General features: G+C 45.0%; 1 protein-coding gene across 1 annotated transcript in view; it reads left to right on the top strand.

Moving 5' to 3' along the window:
* PIGG (phosphatidylinositol glycan anchor biosynthesis class G (EMM blood group)) overlaps positions 1-21,820 on the top strand; it is a gene marked incomplete at both ends in the record, with an annotated part of 28,439 nt that extends 6,619 nt beyond the window's left edge. The window contains 7 exons of the mRNA XM_080697489.1: positions 4-145; positions 9,981-10,193; positions 12,635-12,852; positions 13,217-13,498; positions 14,780-15,225; positions 17,161-17,352; positions 21,499-21,820. Of these exons, the coding sequence (XP_080553615.1) occupies positions 4-145; positions 9,981-10,193; positions 12,635-12,852; positions 13,217-13,498; positions 14,780-15,225; positions 17,161-17,352; positions 21,499-21,820 (1,815 nt within the window). The remainder of the gene's footprint in view (positions 1-3; positions 146-9,980; positions 10,194-12,634; positions 12,853-13,216; positions 13,499-14,779; positions 15,226-17,160; positions 17,353-21,498) is intronic.
* Between the last annotated feature and the right edge of the window lie 712 nt (positions 21,821-22,532).

The following is a 22,532-nucleotide window of genomic DNA, read 5'->3' as shown; positions in this document are numbered from 1 at the left end:
AAGGAGAGAGAGATTCATTCACCCAGTTTGCTGGTTCTTTGTGGTGATCACGGAATGTCTGAGATGGGAAGTCATGGAGCCTCTTCCACAGAAGAAGTAAGCACACCTCTGATCTTAATCAGCTCTGCATTTGAAAGGCGACCTGGTAAGAATTTAAGAATGCTTAACATTTTCAAACTACAGTCTATTTTTAAAAAAACCACATTTTAGAAGCTGTATAAGTTTGAAATATCCTGAGCCATATGAGAATGAAAATTAAGGGGGAGAGGGACAGTTAGGAGTTTGAGTTTATATTTCTTGCCCCAATTCTTTTTTTTTTTTTTTTTTTTTGCGGGTCTGGGGGTGTAACCCAGAGGCATTTGACCTCTGAGCTACACCCCCAGCCCTATTTTTTATTCTTTATTTTGAAACCGGGTTTCATTGAGTTACAGAGGGCCTCACTAAGTAGCTGAGGCTGTCGCAAACCACGATCCTCCAGTCTCAGACTCCCAAATGCTGGGATTATAAGTGTGCACCACCACGCCCGGCTGCCCCAATTCTTAAAATACAAATTCTCCCTCCCCCCACCCCCTCTTTTTTTTTTTTTTTTTTTTTTTTTTGCAGTCCTGGGAATGGAACCCAGAGACATTGTGCCTCTGAGCTATACCCCCAGTCCTATTCTTTAAATCATTTTATTTTTGAAACAGGGTCTCACTGAGTTGCGAAGGGCCTAAGTAGCTGAAGCTGTCCACGAACCGCGATCCTCTGGTCTCACCCTCCCAAATGCTGTGGTTACAAGCGTGCAGCACCTCACTTGGCCTAAAATACACATACTCTTTGTAGGAATTTTGTGTTGGAATGTTACTGTCTGTGTATCTGAAACTATTAAAGAACTGCAAGTAGCTTATAGACATTTGAATTGCATATATGAACTGAAGGAACATGAATACTTAAACTTTTTTTGTGTGTGTGGTACTGGGGGTGGCACCCAGGGGCATTCTACCTCTGAGCTACACACCCAGCCCTATGTTTTATTCTTTATTTTGAAACAGAGTCTCACTGAGTTGCAAGGGCCTCACTAAATATCTGAGGCTGTCCATGAACTGCGATCCTCCTGTCTCAGCCTCCCAAATGCTGCAATTACAAGTGTGTACCACCACGCCCGGCCTTAAACGTTTTTTAAAAGCATCCACTATGTAAAGCCACATATTGTATAGCAGCATCCGCAGCCGTCAGGGATCCATCAGGACAGGATTGACTGAGGCCCCAGCCCTCAGTGTCAGGCATGCCCCCTCTTAGACCTGTCCCCTGACTTGCCTGCTCACTCTCACAGTCACCCACCCTGTGGTCCTGTTCACTTCCACATGGGTCTGCTGTCTTCCTCCACACTTCACTGACAGGCTCACAGTGGGTGCAGCTGAGCCCAATAGATATTCTAACTGGTCTCACTGAACCTGCAGCCCCAGTCAGCTGGCACTATCTGGTTTTTCTCTTAACTCTCCACTTTGGAGTTAGTCCTCTTTGCTAGCTTAGCTTCCTTCCCTGGCTTTTTTTTTTTTTTTTTTTTTTTCTGGACTGACTTTTTGTGTTATTTTACACTCATTCCTGAAATTGGCTCGTCTGTTCCCACTTATGTGGTTGAAAATGGCAAGAGTAGGCTGAGTTTTTCCCTCTAGCTGTCTCCATCCTCTGACCTGCAGACCTGTCCAGCCGGCTGCCCACCTGCCCCTGTTCTTGGACCTCACAGGTGGAGCCAGCATGGCAGCTTTGCCCTTAGACTCCTCCCCACCCCAAGGCTCTCCCCCTCTTACCCCAGCTTGCACATGGTCTCTCTTGTCCTCCTCTTTCCTCACTCCCCACATTTCTTTCATCACATTCCCCTGTTCATAAAGCTTTTGAGTAACGAACTTAAAGTAGGGTAAAAATCACACAAGAGGCTTCTCACCAGCCCCAGTGTCTCACCTTCCGTGTCCCCAGTTGCCCACATGCCCTGCCTGTGCCCTCTGCGGGTCTGTGGTAGCAGGTGCTCCCTCCTACCAACACCCCATCCTCACCCCTCTGCCTTCTACAGGTCTCTGGTAACATCACTCACTCCTAAGACTCAGTTATATCACCTATCTTTTCCTGACATCATTTTTGGCGTGGTTTCTCATTATATTTGTGGGATTCAGTCACATCTGCCCCTTCACTACATCCTAAGCCAGAGGAAAGCTGGGCTCCATACACCAAGAACCTGAAACATTGCCTGATGTGTGATATATTCCAAAAATCATGTGTTGAATGAATGAATCTTCAACTAAGGGAAGATTGGTAGAGGAAGCACTTCCACCTGTTTCCTTCTACCTTGTCATGGAGCTTCCTCTTGTGTGTCTGACCTCCTAAGATAGGTTATTGGCTTTTGTTCCTTCTGGTGGATGTTCACACTGAACCACAACTCCCAGCTCCCTGCACCTGCATTTTACCATCCTCCATACCCAGAACAAGGTTAGGGTACAGCTTCCCTATCTGAGAGAGACACCTCTGATCCACCATATCATCACTCAGAAGGTGTTTGTTGAGTACTTGTGATAGGCCAGGTGTTGTGCTGGGCACCACTGAATCAACAAGAGTGGGCCACGCACAGCCTTTGCCCTGGCGCTGCTTATAGTCTGGGGTGCAGAGAGACAATTAAGTGGCATATTTTACTATGGGAGTGTGAGAGCTCTTGTGTAACAAAACTACTAAATTTTAATCTCTGCTGTGGGTATTTAAGAAGGCAGCACACAGTTCACGGTGCTGCGTGAACAGCTAGCCTAAGTCCTGGTAGTTGGTTCTCTGTGATTTTTCAAGAATAGTTGCATCCTTTTTTCCTGTTATGCCCACTTTATGGACCAGAACTGTACTTTGTTTTTATTTATTTATTTATTTTTGTGTGTGTGGTACTGAGATTGAACCCAGGGGAGTCCTACCTCCAAGGTATACCCCAGCACTTTTTGTATTTTTTAAACAAGGTCTCAGCTGGGTGTGGTGGCTCATGCTTATAATCGCAGCATTTAGGAGGCTGAGACAGGAGGATTGCAGGTTCAAAGCCAGCCTCAGCTACTTAGGCCCTTTGCAACTCAGTGAGACCCTGTTTCAAAATAAAGAATAAAAAATAGGGCTGGGCATGTACCTCGGAGGAAGAATGCTCCTGGGTTCCATTCCCAGTACCTAAAAAAAAAAAGGGGTCTCACTAAGTTGCTGAGGCTGGCTGCAAACCTGCAATTCCATTATCTTAGCCTCCCAACTACTGGGATTAGAGGTGTGTGCTAGTTTGCCCAGCTGTGCTATTTAGAATATTCATAGAGTTGGGTAGCCATCATTACAGTCAATTTTAGGATATTTCTATCCCCTCAGAAAGAATCCGTTACTTGTTGGCAGTCACTCTCCATCTCCCAGCTGTAGGCAATTGCTAATCTGCCTTTTGTGTCTGTAGATGGGCCTCTCCTGGGCATTTCATGTAAATAGAATGTACTAGACATGGGCTTGAGAGCCTGGCTTCCTTCACTTAGGATAATGCTTTCCCAGGTTCATCCATTGTGTCCATCATTATTTTTGCAGTTATAATTTAAAGATTGATCATGTGACTTAGAGGAATGATTTCTTAGGGTTTCGGACACAGTCCAGTGAGGTCATGGCAACCAGGGGTGGAGGGAGAGCACAGGGAGGGGCTGTACTCACATCACAGAGCCTGGAAGCAAGAGAGCAGGCAGGGGGAAGAGGAACCATTTCTATAGTCCTCAAGGCCTCAGCCCCAGGGACACCTCCTCCAGCCACACATAACAGCCTACCAAGTACCACCCATGAATCTTTCCACTTCTAGGACTGCAACCTTCATGACCTCATGGCTCAATTACACCAACTCCAAATATTAATAAATGAGCACTTTAGGGGACATTTTGTATCTAACTGTACCATCCGTGTTGGAGCATGGTTCAGATCTTTGCTCCTTTTGGTTGCCGAATCATATTCCTTTGTAAGGGTGGATGGCATTACTTAACATTCATTGGTGGAGGGACATTTGAGTTGCTTCCACTTTGCTGCTGTGAACATCTGTGTGCAAGTTTTTAAGGGTGCGTGTTTTCACCTGGCATCATTTTTTCCAGTACAGTTCTGCCCCTACCTCTGCCTGTTATCAAATATGTTTAGATATATACATTTGTGGTTGCTGTAGGCTGACAGCATAAGTTTATCCATATAGTTATATCATTGCTTTTCAAATCAGTTAAGAACAGGGGAGAACTGGTGCTCCTTTTTTTTTTTTTTTTTTTTTTTTTTTTCGTGGTATTGGGGATGGAAGCCAGGGACATTCTATCTCTGAGCTAGAATTTTTAACTCCCAGCCCTATTTTTTATTCCTTATTTTGAAACAGGAGGAGGGCCTCACTAAGTAGCTGAGGCTGGCCATGAACCTGCGATCTTCCTGTCTCAGCATCCTAGGTACTGGGATTACAAGTGTGCACCACCATGCCCAACTTCTTTTACTTTTTTTGAGAACCCACATTATTATCGGGAGTCATTGCTCTCAGCCTGAAGAACTTTCTTTAGTATATTCTTATAAAGCAAGTTTGTCGTAAAATCTGAGAATGTCTTTATTTTGCCTTCTCTTTTGAAAGATAGCTTGCTGGATATGACTCCCGGTTGAAGTCTTTCTTCAAGCTCTTTGACTCTGCCATGCCCTGCCTTTGGCTTCCATGGGATCTGAAAGTAGACATTAGTCTAACTGGGGCACCTGTTTCTATCTTAGCTTTTTTTTTTTTTTTTTTTTTTGGTGGTACTGGGGTTCCTGGAAACCCTTCTACCTTCGGGCTATACTCCCAGACCTACGTGAGTGTGGGGAATTACAAGCTTACAAGCGTGCGCCACCACGCCCAGCTTATCTTAGCATTTTTCACTGCAGTGAGTCTGTGTCTTTTGTATCTGTCCAACTTGGAGTTCATTGAGCCTCTTAGATACACAGATTAACATTTTTCATTAAAATTGGGGATTTTCTGTTTTTTCAGATTGTATAATCTCTGTTGATCTTGAAGTTTGTGATGCTTTCTTCTGGCAGTTCAAATCTGCTCTGAGTTCTTTCAGTGAATTTTTCACTTCAATTCTTTTTTTGTTGTTGTTGTACTGGGGGTGGAACCCAGGGGCCTTCTACCTCCAGGCTACACTCCCAGACCTATTTTATATTTTATTTGGAAACAGGGTCTCTTAAACCAGCTGAAGCTGGCTTTGAACCTGCACCATCCTCCTGTTTCAGCCTCCCAAGCGCGGGGATTACAGGCGTGCGCCACCATGCCCAGCTCCCAGTCCTATTTTATTCTTTTACTTTGAAACAGAGTCTCACTAAATTGTGGAGGGCCTTACTAAGTTGCCATGGCTAGCTGCAAACCTGTGATCCTCCTGTCTCAACCTCCCAAGTACTGAATTACAGGTGTGTACCACTGCATCAGGCCATTTTCCAATGCCAGATTTTCTGTTTACTCTGTGTGTGTGTGTGTGTGTGTGTGTGTGTGTGTGTGTGTGTGTGTGTGTGTTTGTGTTTACTGGGATAGTTTGTCTCTATGGTATTTTTTTTTCTTTTTTTTTTTTGTGGTACTGGGGGTAGAACTCTGAGGCTTTCTACCTCTGGGCTACACCCCCAGCCCTATTTTATAATTTATTTGGAAACAGGGTCTCACTAAGTTGCTGAGAGCCTCACTAAGTAGCTGAGGCTGGCTTCGAACCTTTGTGATCCTCCCGTCTCAGCCTCCCAAGTGCTGGGATTACAAGCATGTGCCACCACGCTCTATGGTATTTTCTGATGAGACATTCCTTTACTTCTTCAAGCATGGTTCCTATTAGTTCTTTGACTTTTTTTTTTTTGTACTGAGGATACTATACCTCAGTCCTCTTTTTTAATCTTTTATTTTGAAATAGGGTCTCACTAAGTTGCTAAGGATGGCTTCAAATCTGTAATCTTCCTGTCTATGCCTCCCAGGTGTTGGGATTACAAGTGTGCACCACCATGCCCAGCTTCTTTGACATATTTATCATGGCTACTTGTCTGTTAAACGTGACATCTGAACCCTCTTGCAGGGAAGTGCGTTTTGCCTGTTTGTCCCACTTCCGTGTTTTTTGCATGCCTCTTATTTTTGGTGAAAATTGGACTTTTAAGTGACACCCAGTAACAGCTCTGGACACCTACTTCCTCCTTTAGGGTTTGTTTACCTCTCTCTGTTCTGAACTGTTCTGGACTGGTCTGGTTTGTTCTGATCTCCCATGTGTGGTCCTATTCTGGTCTGGTCTGTTTTTTCTGCTCCTATCTGGTATCTCAAGTCTGGTTTGGTCTTACCTGGTTTGTTTTGGTTCATCTCTAGTCTTCCTGTTCTGGTCTCATCTGGTTTCATCTGATTTGTTTTGGTCTGGTCTGTCTAGTCTGATTTGCTTTATTCTTCTGTCATCTGGTCTGGTTTGCTGTGTTCTGATCTGGTATGGTTTGTTGTAGTCTGGTTTGGTCTAGCCATGTCCGGTCTGGTCTGGCTTATTCTGGTTTGTCTGTTCTAGTCCTGTCTGTTCTTTTGTTATCTGCTGCTCCTAACAGGAAAGGTGTAGTGTCTGGCTGTATTGTGATGCTGGAAGCCATTAATGGTCAGTTAGGTTCAGCAATTCAGTGGAATTTGCAAAGTGAGATGTTTTAATTCTATAGTTCTTTTTCATTACTTCGCTTTAGACCATCTGTGCTGTTGTAGCAGAATACTGCAGACTGGGAACTTATAAAGAAAATAAAGTTCTTTCTCACAGTTCTGGAAGCTGTGAAGTCCAAGGTTAAGGTGCTGGCATCTAATGAGGGCTCCCTGTTTCCAAGATGGTGCCATAAGTGCTGTATCCTCACATGGCAGAGGGTAAAGAGAACCAAACTTCCTCTGCTGATTAGAATGGAATTTGCCCTTATGAGCTGACACCTGCCACAAGGCCCCACACCCAACACTGTTACATTGGAGATTAAGTTTCCATCACATGGATATTGGGAGATGCATTCAAACCAAAGCATCCAGAATAAATCTGTAAAGAAAAGCCAGGTGTGGTGGCGCACACTTGTAATCCTTGTACCTGGGAGGCTGAGACAGGAGGATCAGCCTCAGCTACTTACGGAGGCCCTCTGCAACTTAATGAGACCCTGTTTCAAAATACAAAATTAAAAAAAATAGGGCTGGGGTGTATCTCAGAAGTAGAATGCCCCAGGGTTCAATCCCTAGCAACACACACACATCATTTAAAGAAAATTCCCATGTACTTTTTATTCAGTGATACCATTTATATAAGAGAGACAAGATGATAAATGTTGGACTGTTCTTAACCCTTAATCACTAGTTTCAAATCAGTGAATGAGTTCACTTACCTTTCATGTATGACCAATTATGCAATTATGTTTGTTCTTTTTTTTAAGTAACATGGTGAACTCATGGATTTAAGCATATCAATTCATTTCCGTTCAGTGTAGGTTGTATTCTTTTGTATGTGTGTGTGTGTGGCACTGGGAATGGAACCCAGGGGCATTCTACCTCTGAGCTACACCCCCAGCCCCTTATTCTTTATTTTGAAACAGGGTCTCACTAAGTTACAGAGGACCTCACTAAGTAGCTGAGGCTGGCTGGAAACCTGCAATCCTCCTGTCTCCGTTTCCCAAGTACTGGGATTACAACCATGCACCACCATGCCTGACCAGGTACTTTTTTTTTTTTTTTTTTTTGGTGGTACTGAGGGTGGAACCCAGAGGCTTTCTACCTCTAGGCTATACTCCCAGACCTACTTTATATTTTATTTGGAAACGGTCTCACTACATTGCTGAGAGCCTCACTAAGTAGCTGAGGATGGCTTTGAACGTGTGTGATCCTCCTGTCTCAGCCTCCCAAGCACGGGATTACGAGCGTGCGCCACCACATCTGGCCAGGTACTATTCTTTTTTAACATTCAAATTGTCACATCTTTGGCCAGTTATTTTCACATCAGCTCCCTGTCCTGTCAATAAGGCCTCGCTAGCCATAATGGCTTTGCTGCTCTCTGGTCCATACAAGGTCCCTGGATGTCATGTATGTGTCTTTCTTGAGATGTAATCATCTTCTCCCTGGTCTTTTTTTTTTTTTTTTTTTTTTTTTTGGTGGTACTGGGGGTGGAACCCTTCTACCTCCGGGCTACACTCCCAGACCTGTTTTATATTTTATTTGGAAACAGGGTCTCTTAAGCCAGCACAGCTGGCTTCGAACCTGCGCGATCCTCCTGTCTCTGCCTCCCAAGCATGGGGATTACAAGTGTGCCCCACCACACCTGGCTGGTGTGTTTTTGTTTTTTTTTTTTTTTTAAGCAGTATTGGGGATGGAACCCAGGGGCATTCTACCTCCAAGCAACACCCCCAGTCCTATTTTTTATTCTTTTAGTTTGAAACAGGGTCTCAACTTAGTTGCAAGGGCCTCACTAAGTAGCGGGGGCTGTCCGCGAACCTGGATCTTCCTATCTCAGCCTCCCAAATGCCGGGATTATAAGCGTGCGCCACCACGCCTGGCTCTCCCTGGTTTCTTTGAGTAGAAGTGGTATTCAAGGTATCTCAGAGCTGGAGGTTCCTACTCAAAACTGTAAAATTAGCTTCTTAGATCTTATTTCTGTGCTTTGTTTATCCTGAGCTCTCGGGTATGATAGAAGGCACAAGTGACTCATGCACACTACCCCTGGAAGACATGTGGTCTCTACATGTGTGCTCCAGGTGAATTAGAGCTAGGGTTGTGTTCGGTTTGCTTTTATTTTGTTTTCCACTCAAAGCATCAATGTAAGGCCAGGCGTGGTGGCGCATGCTTGTAATTCTAGCATTCAGGAGGCGGATACTAGAAGATCGCGGTTTACGAACAGCCTCAGCTACTTAGGCCCTTTGCGACTTAGTGAGACCCTGTTTTAAAAAATAGGACCAAGAGTGTAGCTCTTAGGCAGAATGCCCCTGGGTTATATCCCCAGTATCACAAAAAACAAAAGACAAACAAACAAAAATAGTCAATGTAAACAAATACTAGGAGAAAGTACTAGAAAATAATAACAATATTGGAATAGAACATTCTTTCTAAGCATAACCCAGAAGCCATCATTGGAAGGTTGGTTGGTCAAGAAAGTGAGTTTGATCAAATTAAAAAGTATTCACAGTTAAAAATTACTGCAATTGGAAAAATAATTGCTGCAGATTCACACTAGAGTATCCAAAAGACTCGCTCTGAGTTCAGCTCTCCAGGTAGATTTCCCCGGTGAGTGAGGCAGACCTGCAGATCTGCTCTGTAGCTTCTGGAATGCAGGGTTGGTTGCCATCCTTGAGTGAGAAAGCACAGCTAGGTTGGGTTTCACCAGGGTCATGCTGAGTGGCAAGCCAGTGTCCTGACACAGTGCTCTCCTTGCAAGGCACTAGCAGGACAGCCAGCTGCTATTGGGCTTGAAGAGCTTTCCTTGCAGACAGACATCTTGCTCCCTTGAAAGTGGTGCCTGCCTGGTTTGACTGAACCTCATTCTGCTCTCCCTGAGAGAGCACCTGCTACTTATCCAGGGCCTGAGAGGGCTGAGCCAGGTTTCTACATCAGGGCTGTGCATACACCTAGAGAGGAGAGCACAGAGCATTCAGTTCAGTAGGCCCCACCCTCACCTTTGTTCAGTGTTGATTGTTGACACCGACAAAGTGACCATCCCTCAGCCTTTCCAGGGCTGCCTGCCACCTCCATACTCAACCCTGCTCTATGACTCACGTGGTACTGAATTTCTTGCATTAGTTTTTCCTACCAGTGTCTCATAAGCCACTGAAGGGAAGGTGGCATTCAGTAAATTTATTGATACAAAATGCAAGGAGGTGGTGTCTATGAATCCAGGTTGAATGATATGAAGAGAAGGGTAATTTGCTTTCTATTAGCTGTAGAAGATCAAATTCCAGATGACTACTATCTCCTACTTCCTAGAAGCCTGTTACTTAAAATGTCTGCATTTCTCTAGGTGATATCCGACACCCAAAGCATGTCCAGCAGACTGATTTGGCTGTGACACTAGCAATAGGACTTGGCTTGCCAATTCCAAAAGATAGCATAGGGAGTCTCTTACTCCCAGTTGTGGAAGGAAAACCAGTGAGAGAGCAGCTGAGATTCTTGCACTTGAACACTGTGCAGCTCAGCAAATTGCTGCAGGAGAACGTGCCGTCATACGAGAAAGGTAAGCCAATTAACAGATCCATCTCCATTAGGGCCAGTGTCTGCTGACCCAGGTATATCCCTGGTGTGTTTTGTGGGGTTCAGTTTTTCATGGGAATGCTTCAGTCCATCACTCTTGCATTATGCATATTGTGTTCCTTTTTTATAGAACCTTAACTGTCACCATTAGCAACATCTATAGATAAAATTATCTAAACTAAGTTTTTTCATAAATTAATTCATTCAAAAAATATTTCCAAGTTCTTATTATGAACCAGGAACTGCCAAAAATACTAGAGAAAAGGCATCACATGATGCAAGGTCCTCATGGGACTTGTCAGAGGGAGGAGAGAAAAGGTTCCATGTTAGATTGACAAGAACCCTCAGAAAAGAATGATCTGGGAAAGGGAGAGGAGTACATCTGGGTGGGCCGAGGGCAGGCCTGACCTTAGAGCAGGGAAGAGTTGCAGGCTGAGGCTCGGGGACACATTGTCCTGCAGGGGAGACATCAGAGCAGCTGGGGAGGGCTCCAGATGACATCAGAGAGATGTGGAGTCTTCGGCATCACAGGATTTTCACTTTTGTTTGTGGTGAAGAGGGGGTACTGCAGGGTTTCCTATAAAACCTGAAACCTTGGACTTGCACTTGCAAAGGCTCAAGTGCCCTTTGGGAGTTTTGTCCTTTGCTGTAGGTAGCAGTTGGGAGGCAGCTGCAGTGAGAAGTGAGCTGGTGGGGGCCCTCTGATGGCAGAAGAATCAGGAAGAAGGGGTCATATTCTGGGTATGTTTTGGAGGGAGTGCAAAAAGGATTTACTGGCACACTGGGCTATAAGGTACAAGAAGATCAGTGACCTTCCAGGGTTATCAGCTTAGCAGTGGAAGAGTGGGCAGCCATGCCCTGCAGCCGGAGAGACCACAAGAGGAGAGAACTTACCAGGCAGAGGGGTGAAGGGGAGGAAGTGGTAGTAAGGAGAGAATGGATAACTATGTAAAATAAGGAATTGAGAAATGACTATTCGATTTGGGGTCTTTAGTAACTTCCAGGAGCAGCTCGTATAGCATAATGGAAGAGAGCCTCATTGGGGTGGTTACAGGTGAGGGCAACAGAGAGATGAGAAATGGACAGTTGTCTGTGTGGATATGGGTACCAGTAGGAATGATCCCAGAAGGAACCTGCACATGCCTGGGACCCTTTGTAAAGTGTTTGAGTTATATTTTCCAATAGGTTGATGTCCAGGCACACAAAAAAACCCTAGCATGTTTGACCTGGGGCAGCTACAAGAGTCTAGAGGAGGTACCTATTGAGTCAGCACTTAATAAGCTATTGGCAAGTTTTCCTCTTGAAGTTGTGGGATACTACTATAGTGTGAGCAGAGCTGTTTTTAGGGGAGATTGCTGAGGTGCACCACTGAGAGTATCCTTTACTATCCCTGCTAGAATGTAAAGCACATTTTTGTGTGTGTATATGTGTAGTACTGGGGGTGGAACCCAGGGGCTTTTCTATCTCTGGGCTATACTCCTAGACCTGTTTTTTTTTTATACTTTATTTGGAAACAGGGTCTCACTAAGTTGCTGAGAGCCTCACTAAATAACTGAGGCTGGCTTTGAACCTGGTGTGATCTTCCTGTCTCAGCCTCCCAAGTGCTGGGATTACAAGCGCCACCACGCCTGGCTGTAAAGCACATTTTAAATACCGGGGAGTCTTAGGAAGTTCTTGATTTGCAGACCCATCTAGTCACAAGTGAGTGTGATACAGCAGATTCAGACCAACCAGCACTGGAAAGGGAAAACATTAGCCTTGGCCTCAGGCAGCATGCCATTGTCTTTAAAAGCAGGAGCCAATAGTCACAGGGTCTCTCCAGAAGCTGAGCAATCTGCTCTAGCTGCATCACTGGCCATCCTGAGCAGGGAGGAGCTAGGGAACATTTGCCTCTGCCTTTCCAGAGAGGACTGTGAAGAAGGGAGTTTAAAGAATCAGTGATGCTAGTGCCTGGGAAGAGGGCCAGCCTGTGTAGGGGAGGTGGGAGGTGGGAGGTGGAGGGCAGGATCTCCCACCTACTGTGAGGGTGAGGAGAGGATTCTGCAAAACCAAGGCCTGTTACAGGTGTGATGCATTTCAGGATTGTTTTTATTTTGTGCAAGAAAAGCGGGAAGAGACAGAAGGAGGAGGAGATAAGACCAGGTGAGAGAGGTAGAGAAGAAATCCAGGCCAAACAGTGGGCAGACGTTCTGTGCACTTGGTATATGCCTGCAACCCAGGCCCTGACGGTGCTATGGCAGAGGGACACACATTTTCGGCTTTTATAGCTTTCCTGAAGTGTTACTGACCTCTCCCCTGAAGGAACAGATAGTCTGCATTAGGTATCAGTTCTTAAAAAAGGCCAAGAATAACTGAACTCTGAAATAATAAGTATATCTATATGTCCATGACATGTTTTTGTAATCTTTTTGGCCCTCCTGGTAGATCCTGGATTTGAGCAGTTTAAAATGGCAGAAAGGTTGCATGGGAACTGGGTCAAACTGCACTTGGAGGAAAACCATTCAGATGTCCTGTTCAGCCTGGGAACCAAGGTGCTCAGGCAGTACCTGGGTGCACTGAAGACCCTGAGTCTGTCCCTGGGCACACAAGTAGCCCAGTACGACATCTACTCGATGGCAGTAGGGACTGTCTTGGTCTTGGAGGTATGGATACTTATGGAGTCATGACTCAGTTATTAAATTGATGGGTAACTCAGCCAAAATAGGATGATTCATAGAAGAAAAAATACCATTGTTACTAAACATGAAAAATATGAATTCTCCCAACTCGTCTGCTGTGTGCCCTGCCTGTCACTGCACAGAGTATTGTCAGGTGTCAAGTGGCTCCACTTGGCATTGCCACAGGAGATGAAATCATAAATCAAGCTATGCAGTTTGGGCAAGCAGTTAAGCATAATGTTTCATTGGGCCTTCTTTTCTGTTCTCACTGTGTGAGCAGCTGACACGGGTCAGAAAAGGGTTTCTCCCCCAGCCTGCTGTGAACAGCACTGGTATTTTTCTGTTCCAGGTTCTCACCCTTCTCCTCCTCAGCACCCCACAAGCACTGTGCAGAAGGGCTGAGCTGGAAGTTCCTCTGACGTCTCCTGTGTTTTCCCTGCTCTTTTATTTGGTGTTCCTGGTTCTCTCGGCCATTCATGTCATTGTGTGCACCTCAGCCGAGAGCTCCTGCTACCTCTGCAGCCTCCCGTGGCTGGCGGCAGGTGGGCTGATGGTGCTGGCTTCTGCCCTACTGTGTGCGATTGCATCTGCTCTAGCCAGGATGATCATCAATGGCGCTCTCCTAAGAAAGGTACAGCTGCTTCCTGGGGAATGCTCTTGTTATGTCAGCCAATTTTTCATTCATCAGAGCTTAGTCGAACTCTTGGTATATACCTGGAATGGCCACACAACAAAGGGGACAGTAGGGTAGGACCTTCGCCATCCCAGGCCTCTGGGCATCTTGACCTTCAGTGTTCCAACATGTGGTCCATTCTGTTGGAAAGAGGATTCCTGGGCTGGAGCAGAGGTGATGGCAGGGCTGCTGACTATGAGGATGGAGACGATGTGAGCCTGAGTCAGGAGGCATTTGCACTGTAGTTGAGGTCAGTCATCTGGTGGACATGCAAGGGGCTCCAGAGGAGGCTTGGTCTCTGCTCATCTGCTCTGCCACACAAAGTACAGTTTTTGTATCAGTGCTAACATTTTCATTTAATTCTTAGTCTTTGACTTGGCACCCTCGTTCACTGGCAGGTGGTGGTTCTCATGCAGTGAGGGAGAATAGACAGTGGTAATCAGGTCCACAGTGCCCAGCCTGGGGTCAAGGGACCTGTGCAGGGGCTCCAGCCCCCACCCATGCTGCCACCGTCTCATCTCTCACAAGATCTTCAGCGGCATTTAGACGCTCGTCGTGTCCATAGGGCCAGGGTTTCCTTTGCCCACATTTGCATCTCTAGGACCTAGCTGGATTCCTGGTAACTCTCTCTAATTGTCTCACTACATTACAATAAGTAGTTATCAAAAGAATAAATGAGACAATTGCATCCTCATCTTGAACAGTTTTAGCATGTTTAAAGTGACAGGGCTGTGATGCCACCTTTGTCATTTCAGTGAATTAAACATAGTGGGAATTATGGAATTTTTGAGAAGTCATGAAGAAATTGATATCTGGTTTGTGTTGGGGTTCTTTGGTTTTACACAGCAGGAACTGGCACGGAAGAGGGAGCATGAGGGCTGGGCTGGGAGCTGCTGCCCAGTACCCCAGGCTCCACCACTGTCCAAAGGGCATAACTGCTTTCAGCCTTTGCCACTCAGCTTGCGACTTGAAGCCTGGGATGCAGGTGACTGAGCAATGTGCTGTGTCCATGTCCCCCAGACTGGGATGAGAGCATCTTGACTTCCCCAGGCTGTGCACAGGGCTAGGGCTCATGTCTTCAAGTCAGGGGAGGGCCTTCCAGAGTGTGCCAAGGCACTGCGCCTGAGGAACAGCAGATGTCTGCTGCGGGGGATTATCTCCTGAGTCAGGACTATAGGACATATAGTGAGGTGTGTGATTTTCAGATTATCCCTCACAAAATACATTTCCTGCTCACAGAATGCAGCTCACTCCAGTTCAGGGTGGTCAGAGATGGATCTCCTTCTTCTGCTAGGCACAGCAGGCCATGTCCTGAGCCTAGGAGCCAGCAGCTTTGTAGAAGAGGAACACCAGACCTGGTACTTCCTTGTCAACACCCTGTGCCTGGCTCTCAGTCAAGAAATCTTCAGAAGCTACTTTCTAGGAGACGAGTGTAAGCCTCAACTGCATGTCCACGGGTCAGAGGGTGCTGACTATGCACTGCAGGACAGCATCGGATATGATGCTACCCAGCTCCACACCAGGGGTGAAGGACCCTCTCCCTCTGAAGCCCTTGGAGGCCGCATGCGGTGGACAATGCTGGCAAGTCCATGGCTGGTGATGGCCTGCTGTCGACTGCTGCGGTCCCTGAACCAGACGGGGGTACAGGGGGCTCACCGGCCTGACCTCAGCCACTGGCTCACCAGGTAAGCATCAGCCACTGGCCATGGGTTTGACCTTCTGTAGTTGAACCGTCTCACACTAAATTGTCCTTTTTTATACGTAGGCCTGTGTTTCATAGTATGAATAGAATAATATTTGAGATACAAAGAGATGAGAAAATATATCATGACTGTGATTCATCACAGTAACTTCATGATTGAGAACCTGTACATTTTTAAATGATCACTGTGGTAAACATGTAGTTCTGGGGTCAAGCTCATGGTGGCTCCCTCTGCACTGCCACCTGTGGGCAGGAAGGATAGGCTGGCCAGGCATGGACCCAGACCTCTATAGGCAGCTTTACCTTTGCTCTTCCTAACCCAGGAAGGTCAGAGCATCATCAGCTGCCTCCTAAGCCTCCCTCTCCATGGCTGGAGAGCCCAGAAAGAAGTGTGGCAGATAGGGGGAGATGTAAAATAAGAACTAAGTGAGTAGAGGAAACTAAAGCAGAAGTCAAGACTTGGGCTATATTTTACATTTTAATTTTCTGGCAACAGCCGGGCGTGGTGGTGCACGCTTGTCATCCCTGTGCTTGGGAGGTGGATACAGGAAGATCGCGCAGGTTCGAAGCCAGCTGCGCTGCCTTAGGAGACCCTGTTTCCAAATAAAAATATAAAATAGGTCTGGGAGTGTAGCCCGGAGGTAGAAGGGCTTCCAGGAACCCCAGTACCACCAAACAAATAAAATAAATAAATAAATAAATAAATAAATAAATAAATAAAATGTTTGCTACTTTAAAAAAAATAATTTTCTGGCAACAAAGACTCGGGGAGTAAAATGAGAACAGCAAAGTGAAAATGCAAGTCCACTGTCTGCTCGCTGTGCAGAATTCTCTAGACCTGCAGCACAGAAGAGGGAACACCACCCGATTGTGCTCAGAGAGCTCGAGTTCATGGTGCGGCGTTGGAGAGGAGAGCCAGCAAGCGAGCCCAGGCTTGGCAAGCAAGTGCAGGTGTGAAGTCACATCACCACACAGCTCTCCAAGAGACACTTGGAGACAGACGTCAGCAGTGTGATTGTCAGCCAGGTGCAGTTATGCATGCCTGAAACCAGTTCATGATAACTTAGTGAGACCCTGTTCAAAAGTAAAAATGGGGCTGAGGTAGAACCACCTTCTAACCCTTTGGTTCAATCCCCACTACCACAAAAAAAAAAAAAAAAGTGAAAGAAAAATATAATTCTCTTGAGAGTTTCTCCTGAGTACTGGCCAAGCCAGCAAACCTCATATTCCTAGCCATCACAACTGGCATGTTCTTGTGCTCTTTTGGGCCTGCACAGCAGCCCTGAGAGAAGGCAGCGGAGTTGGCCCCTAGCTTGGAGATCAAGAAGCAGAGAGGAGGGAGCAGTGGGTAGTGTGCATCTGTGTCACTCAGCCCGGGCATGTGGAACAGGTGGCACATCATAAAGCTCCCAAGGTGAGATCTGTGGTCCTAAGCACCCACCTACGACACTGGTCACATCCTTCCTCTGTTTCCTAGAGTCTGTTTCCCATTCCTGTGTATACCCTGGCAAAACACTTACTCATCCTCTTAAAACTACTGCCTGTCTAAGGCTTGTGAGCACGTAAATAATAGAAGGGGAGCGGCCTTCCCCATGTTTCTGTGCACAGCCATTTCTGTAGTACCTGTCCTCTCCCAAAAGAAAGTGACAGCAGCCTGCCAGAAGGTTCCAGGGACCAGACTGTTGATATCGCACTGCTTACCCTCTGTGTCTGAGTGAAAAGTGAGACTTCAGTTTGACAGTCTTACTTGTCACATTTTAAGAACTTCTGTTTGAATTTAAATAATAAATTTTTGTTTGTTTGTTCTCTAGGAAAATCAGCTATTTTTAAAAACAATTCTTCAAAAACCCGTAAGTGTAGATTTGTACATTACCAGTTCCATTTGGTAGTAAATTTGGTATTTTCTGTTTTGTTTCAGCTCTGACCATAAAGTGGAGCTCTCCTGCTTGGCTGCCCTCTCCCTGCTTGTGATCTTCCTGCTGGTTCAGAGAGGGTGCTCCCCTGTGTCCAAGGTGGCCCTGGCTCTTGGGCTGCTGGGCGTCTTCTGCTACAGGGCAGCTGTTGGGAATGTGCTGTTCCCCTGGCAACCAGACAACAAAGGCATTTCAAAGTAGGTGTACTAGACACATTAGGACTTGCTTTAAATGTATCTTAGTATTTTATGTACTAAAAAATGGACTTTGGTTTATATGAATGGTAATTTCTTCAGGAGATACTAGAGTCTGTCTAAGAAAACTTTAATGAAACACTGTTAGCCCTTTTAGGAGGAAGAGAAATAATTTATAATAGGGTTATTGAGATTTATTTTTTAAATTAACAAGTAAGTATCCTAGAGAGAGTATAGGATCAACCCATGAAGGTATGGGTTGGTGTTTGACTTGATTTTTGCTCAAGTCAAGATGTGACTGTAGAAATGAGGGTGGTGATGGTGAGTAGACGTTCCCTAGCACTTGAGGAGAGGAAGCAGAGTGCCCCATAATTTACAGCATGCTCCTTCAAGAGCCAGGAGCTGATGCTGTACCAACCAAGTGTGTTGCCTCCCACTCCTGAGGGGTGGTCCAAGGGCCGGTTGTGAAGCTTGGCTACCCCTGTGACATGCCATTTTTCTTCTTAAAAGTAGCTTGAGACACAAGCAGAGAGAAGCTAGGATTGGGATGGCAAGCATGCTCGCTGAAGCCTTATTTACAAGTTGCAATCAGTCACAAAAAATAAGAAATCAGATGCTTTCCCTAATATGTGAGAGTTAGGGAGAAAAGAGGAGCAAACAAGATAACCTAAAGGAAGAGAAAGGAGGGGGAAGAGAAAAATCTCTAAAGCACACAATGTACTTAAACATATCGAAGTCAATCACTAAGCCAAGCAAGGAAGGGAGGGACGGGGAGGGAATGGGGTGGTATTTGGGTAGGGGTTAAATCAGCGATGAGTACATGTTTATACACACAAGTTTTTTACCCCAATAAGTTGTATGAATATAATGCACCAATAAAAAAAAAAAAATTAATTAATTAAAAAAAAAAAAACAAGTTGCAAGAAGTAGAGAACAAAGCAATTACCCAACAATAGTGGAGTGACCTTCACAGTCATGTTGATAATCCGTAGGGATCATATGGCTATCAGGCAATGTGTTTTCATAGGACATAGGAGAATATGGTAGAAAAGTAGTCTGTGAGATTGTCACATGACTCCCAACTTGCCAAGTGTGTTTTATTTTTCATATTTGTATGAAAGGCTAAAATTAAAATATTGGTAATTAGATTTAAGACCAAAGATCACAATGGATTGTGGTCTTCCCTTGTACTAACATTTGAACCTTACATATGTCTAGAGCTACTAACAAGTATTACTTTTCTTTTCTTTTTTTTTTTTTTTTTTTTTGGTGGTACTGGGGTTCCTGGAAGCCCTTCTACCTCTGGGCTACACTCCCAGACCTATTTTATATTTTTATTTGGAAACAGGGTCTCTTAAGCCAGCAAGGCTGGCTTCGAACTTGTGCGAGCCTCCTGTCTCTGCCGCCCAAGCGTGGGGATTACAAGAGTGCGCCACCATGCCCGGTTTACAAGTATTACATTTCTCTCTTTTTTTTTTTTTTTTTTTTTAAGTGGGACTGGGGTTCCTGAAAGCCCTTCTACCTCCAGGCTACACTCCCAGACCTATTTTATATTTTTGAAACAGGGTCTCTTAAGCCAGCACGGCTGGCTTCGAACCTGCGCGATCCTCCTGTCTCCGCCTCCCAAGCGCGAGGATTACAAGCGTGTGTCACCACGCCCGGCCAAGTATTACTTTTCTAACCAAACAAAAAGTCCAGGTGAGAATAGGGGCTCTGGCCAGACTATATGGGTGGCTGTGGGATTCAGGAGCATACCAGAATCACCTCCTGACAAGTATGAGGAGTAGGGTGTTGAAGTTGTGCCAGATGCCTGGCTGAGGTGGCAACGGGTGGTTGGCCTTCATCTGAGGCAGGAGGCCAGAGAACATACAGAAAAAATATGGTTGGAGGTGCTGGGAGTGCTCCATAGAGACACCTCAGGCTTTTGGCTTCAAAGTGTGAGGCTTAGGGCAGATGTCAAGGCTGAATGTTTCATTCTTAATCTCAGACTGCAGTATGTAGATGAATTCCTTATCTCCCAGATCCATGCACATGACTCAGCCTCACCTTGAGACAGTAACTACCTTAGTACAGTCAGACTGTGACTGCCTTACTGTTTACTGTAGCATGTCCTTGGTTGGTATCCAGAAAATAGCCAGTGTACCTTTTCTTTCATTGTGCGCTGCTTGGTCCATCTTCTTCCCATAAAATGTTTCCTCTCCCCATCTGTCCTGATCCTAAATATGTCCTGGTTCCAGATCTACCTGGTTCTGGATCTGCTGTGATTCTAGGTTCATCCAGCATTCTAAAACCCTTTGTCATCAACAGCTCACTTTGTTCTGCACTCAGAAGTGCAGGTTTATCTGGAGTAGAGGGTCAGCGTGGTGGCACTGAGCGTTGGGTGAGAAGGGCCCACTGGAGGGCTCTGAGGGTGCTCTCCCTCCTGTTCACTATTTAGCCATCCCAGCATCATCTCCTGTTGCAGAACCTTGTCACTTTCTCCTTTGAAACTTCTACAGTGGTTCTGACCTCGCTCTTTTCTCCCTTCTCAGAACCCACTTGGGCCTATCCTTAACTCTCATCTCAGCACACATATGGCCAATGGAGGCTGCTGAGTACCTCCTTCAGCCCCTCAGGTGGGCCACACTACCAGCACACGGCACACAGTGCCATACTGTTTGGAACAAACTGATCATTCTAAAAGAGGAGGTGTTGTTATTGTTGTTTTACAGGTCTGTGGATGGAGCCCAGGGGCATTCGACCTCCAGGCTACACCCCCTGCTCTATTTTTTATTCTTTATTTTGAAACAGGGTCTCACTAAGTTGCGGAGGGCCTCACTAAGTAGCTGAGGCCGACCACAAACCGCCATCCTCCTGTCTCAGCCTCGTAGGTGCTGGGATTACAAGCGTGCACCACCTTGCCCAGCAAGGGGAGTTAATCTTAATGCTTCAACCTTTCTAAGAAAATATGATCTAGACAAACTTGCTTTTCAAAGCTGATATATTATTATATTGATATTTCATGTAAAATTTATTTACTTAGCATTACTTTAAATAATTAGCTTTTTAGTATATTTAAAATTTTCATTTATAGAATCTATTATGTTTTAGGAATATATCTGGGTTTTGTTTGTTTTAGGTTTTGGGTGTTTTGTTTTGTTTTTGCTTTTTTGATACTAGAGATTGAACACCAGGACATTCTACCTCTGAACTATACCTCCAACTCTTATTTATATTTTGAAACAAGGTCTCACTAAGTTGCTGAGGACCTTACTAAGTTGTTGAGGCTGGCTTCAAACCTGTGATTCTCCTGTCTTAGCCTCCCAGGTACTAGGATTATAGGTGTGTACCGCCACACCTACCGAGGAATACATGTTTTTCATAAGATTAAATTTTTGAGCATAGTATCATTAAGTTATAGCATTTACAGACTTAAGTAAAATGCTAAAATACTTAATTCATAATAGTGCTTAATATTTATTGAGAATTAACTATGGTCCAGATACTTTATGTATATTTTCTTTTTTGATTCCTAGGACAACTGTGTAAGATATAGATACCACTTTCTATTCTTTTCACAAGTAACAAAGCTGAATGTCAGAATGTTCTTTAACTTGTCCCAAACAACAGAGCTAGTGAACAGTAGAATTCAGACTGAATAGATTTGGACACTGCACATTGTCCTTGTGTGTACATGTAAATGTGCAAGTCCTCTTTTAAATCTACCTGACTGTAAACACGGCCAATCACAGTCAACATTTATGAATTTGTGGAAGCTTTTGGCAGTAGGATTTAGGACAGTGATTTTTCACATTAGCTGTACACAGCAGGAGAGTGGCTAATCTGGCATGCCATAGGCATGTCTGTGGTATTATAGCCAAGTGGTCCTTGGACCACATAAACAGGATTTTCCCCAAGCTAACTTCATCAGGAAGGTGCACACCTGGATGCGTCTCTTGGCCTTGCAGGTTGTTTCTTGCAGGCAGATGTGCAGAGGTGCCATACCCCTCCCATGGTGTTTTCTGGGATTGGGGAGGGTGCATAGCTTGTTTAGCTATCCTGGTACATTCAGGCATTCCCTAATTAGACATGTATATTTTATGGGAAGATATGTATTTGATTTTTCCTAGCTGGTGTGAGTGAATCTAACCTGTTTTGCTTTTTTTTTAGGGGTATTATTGAAGCTCGTTTTGTCTATGTCTTTGTCCTTGGCATTCTGTTCACGAGCACCAAAGACTTGCTTAAATCTCAAATCATTGCTGCAGACTCCAAAGTCAAGACTGTAGGTTTGTGGGAGATGTATAGTGGATTAGTTCTTCTGGCAGCATTGCTCTTGAGACCACATAATCTTCCAGTATTAGCGTTTAGTCTCTTGATTCAGACTGTAATGACTAAATTCATCTGGAAGCCCCTGAGACACGATGCAGCTGAGATTACTATAATGCATTATTGGTTCGGTCAAGCATTCTTCTATTTTCAGGTAGGTTTTTGATATTATGGGTAGAAGAATATTAACTTTTTATGTTATTTATTATTTTGTTATTCTTTGAGAGAAACTTTACAAGTTGGAAAGTGATATTTATTCAGTATGCATGGTGAATTATGCTCAAATCTCATGCATTTCATAAGCTAAAGTACAGTTAGTCTCTGAAGAAAGACATCCTAGTGTGGATGCTTGGGTTGTATAAGACAATGGGTTGTATTGCTCTGCAGGGTCAGGCGGAAGGTTCTTTATTATAAGCTTTTAAGGAAACGTATCAAGTCTTTCATTTGTTTCATTTCATGAATATAGTGTTAGATGCTTCCTCATTTCTTTACGCCTGATATCAGGAACCATTCACTGTCCCCACAGAGTTATTGGTCCTTCAGGGCCTGGAGGATTGTCAGGCTTCTCTCTCATGTTGTGAAAACCTATCACAGGAAGGCCCAAGCATACCTCAGTTAGGATGGCACCTGGACAGATGGAGGAACTGGGTCCCTCAAAGGCTTGCCAGCATCCCAGCATCCCCAGAGGGATACAGCTCACCACAGATCTCCTCTCCACTTGATTCCCTGGCTGAGAACTGCAGCAGCTAAGGAGCATCTTGTCTGTATCTCCTCCATGTGCACTGGCTTCTCCCCCCCCCTTCTGTGTGACCTAACAGATCAGTCTCTTTTTCTCTCCTCCTCCTCCACTCTTGGTTTCCTTGCCCCAAGCCTTGCCT

Source organism: Muscardinus avellanarius, assembly GCF_963383645.1.
Source record: "Muscardinus avellanarius genome assembly, chromosome: 6".
Lineage (NCBI taxonomy): Eukaryota > Metazoa > Chordata > Mammalia > Rodentia > Gliridae > Muscardinus > Muscardinus avellanarius.
This window is presented reverse-complemented; position numbering and strand designations above follow the sequence as displayed.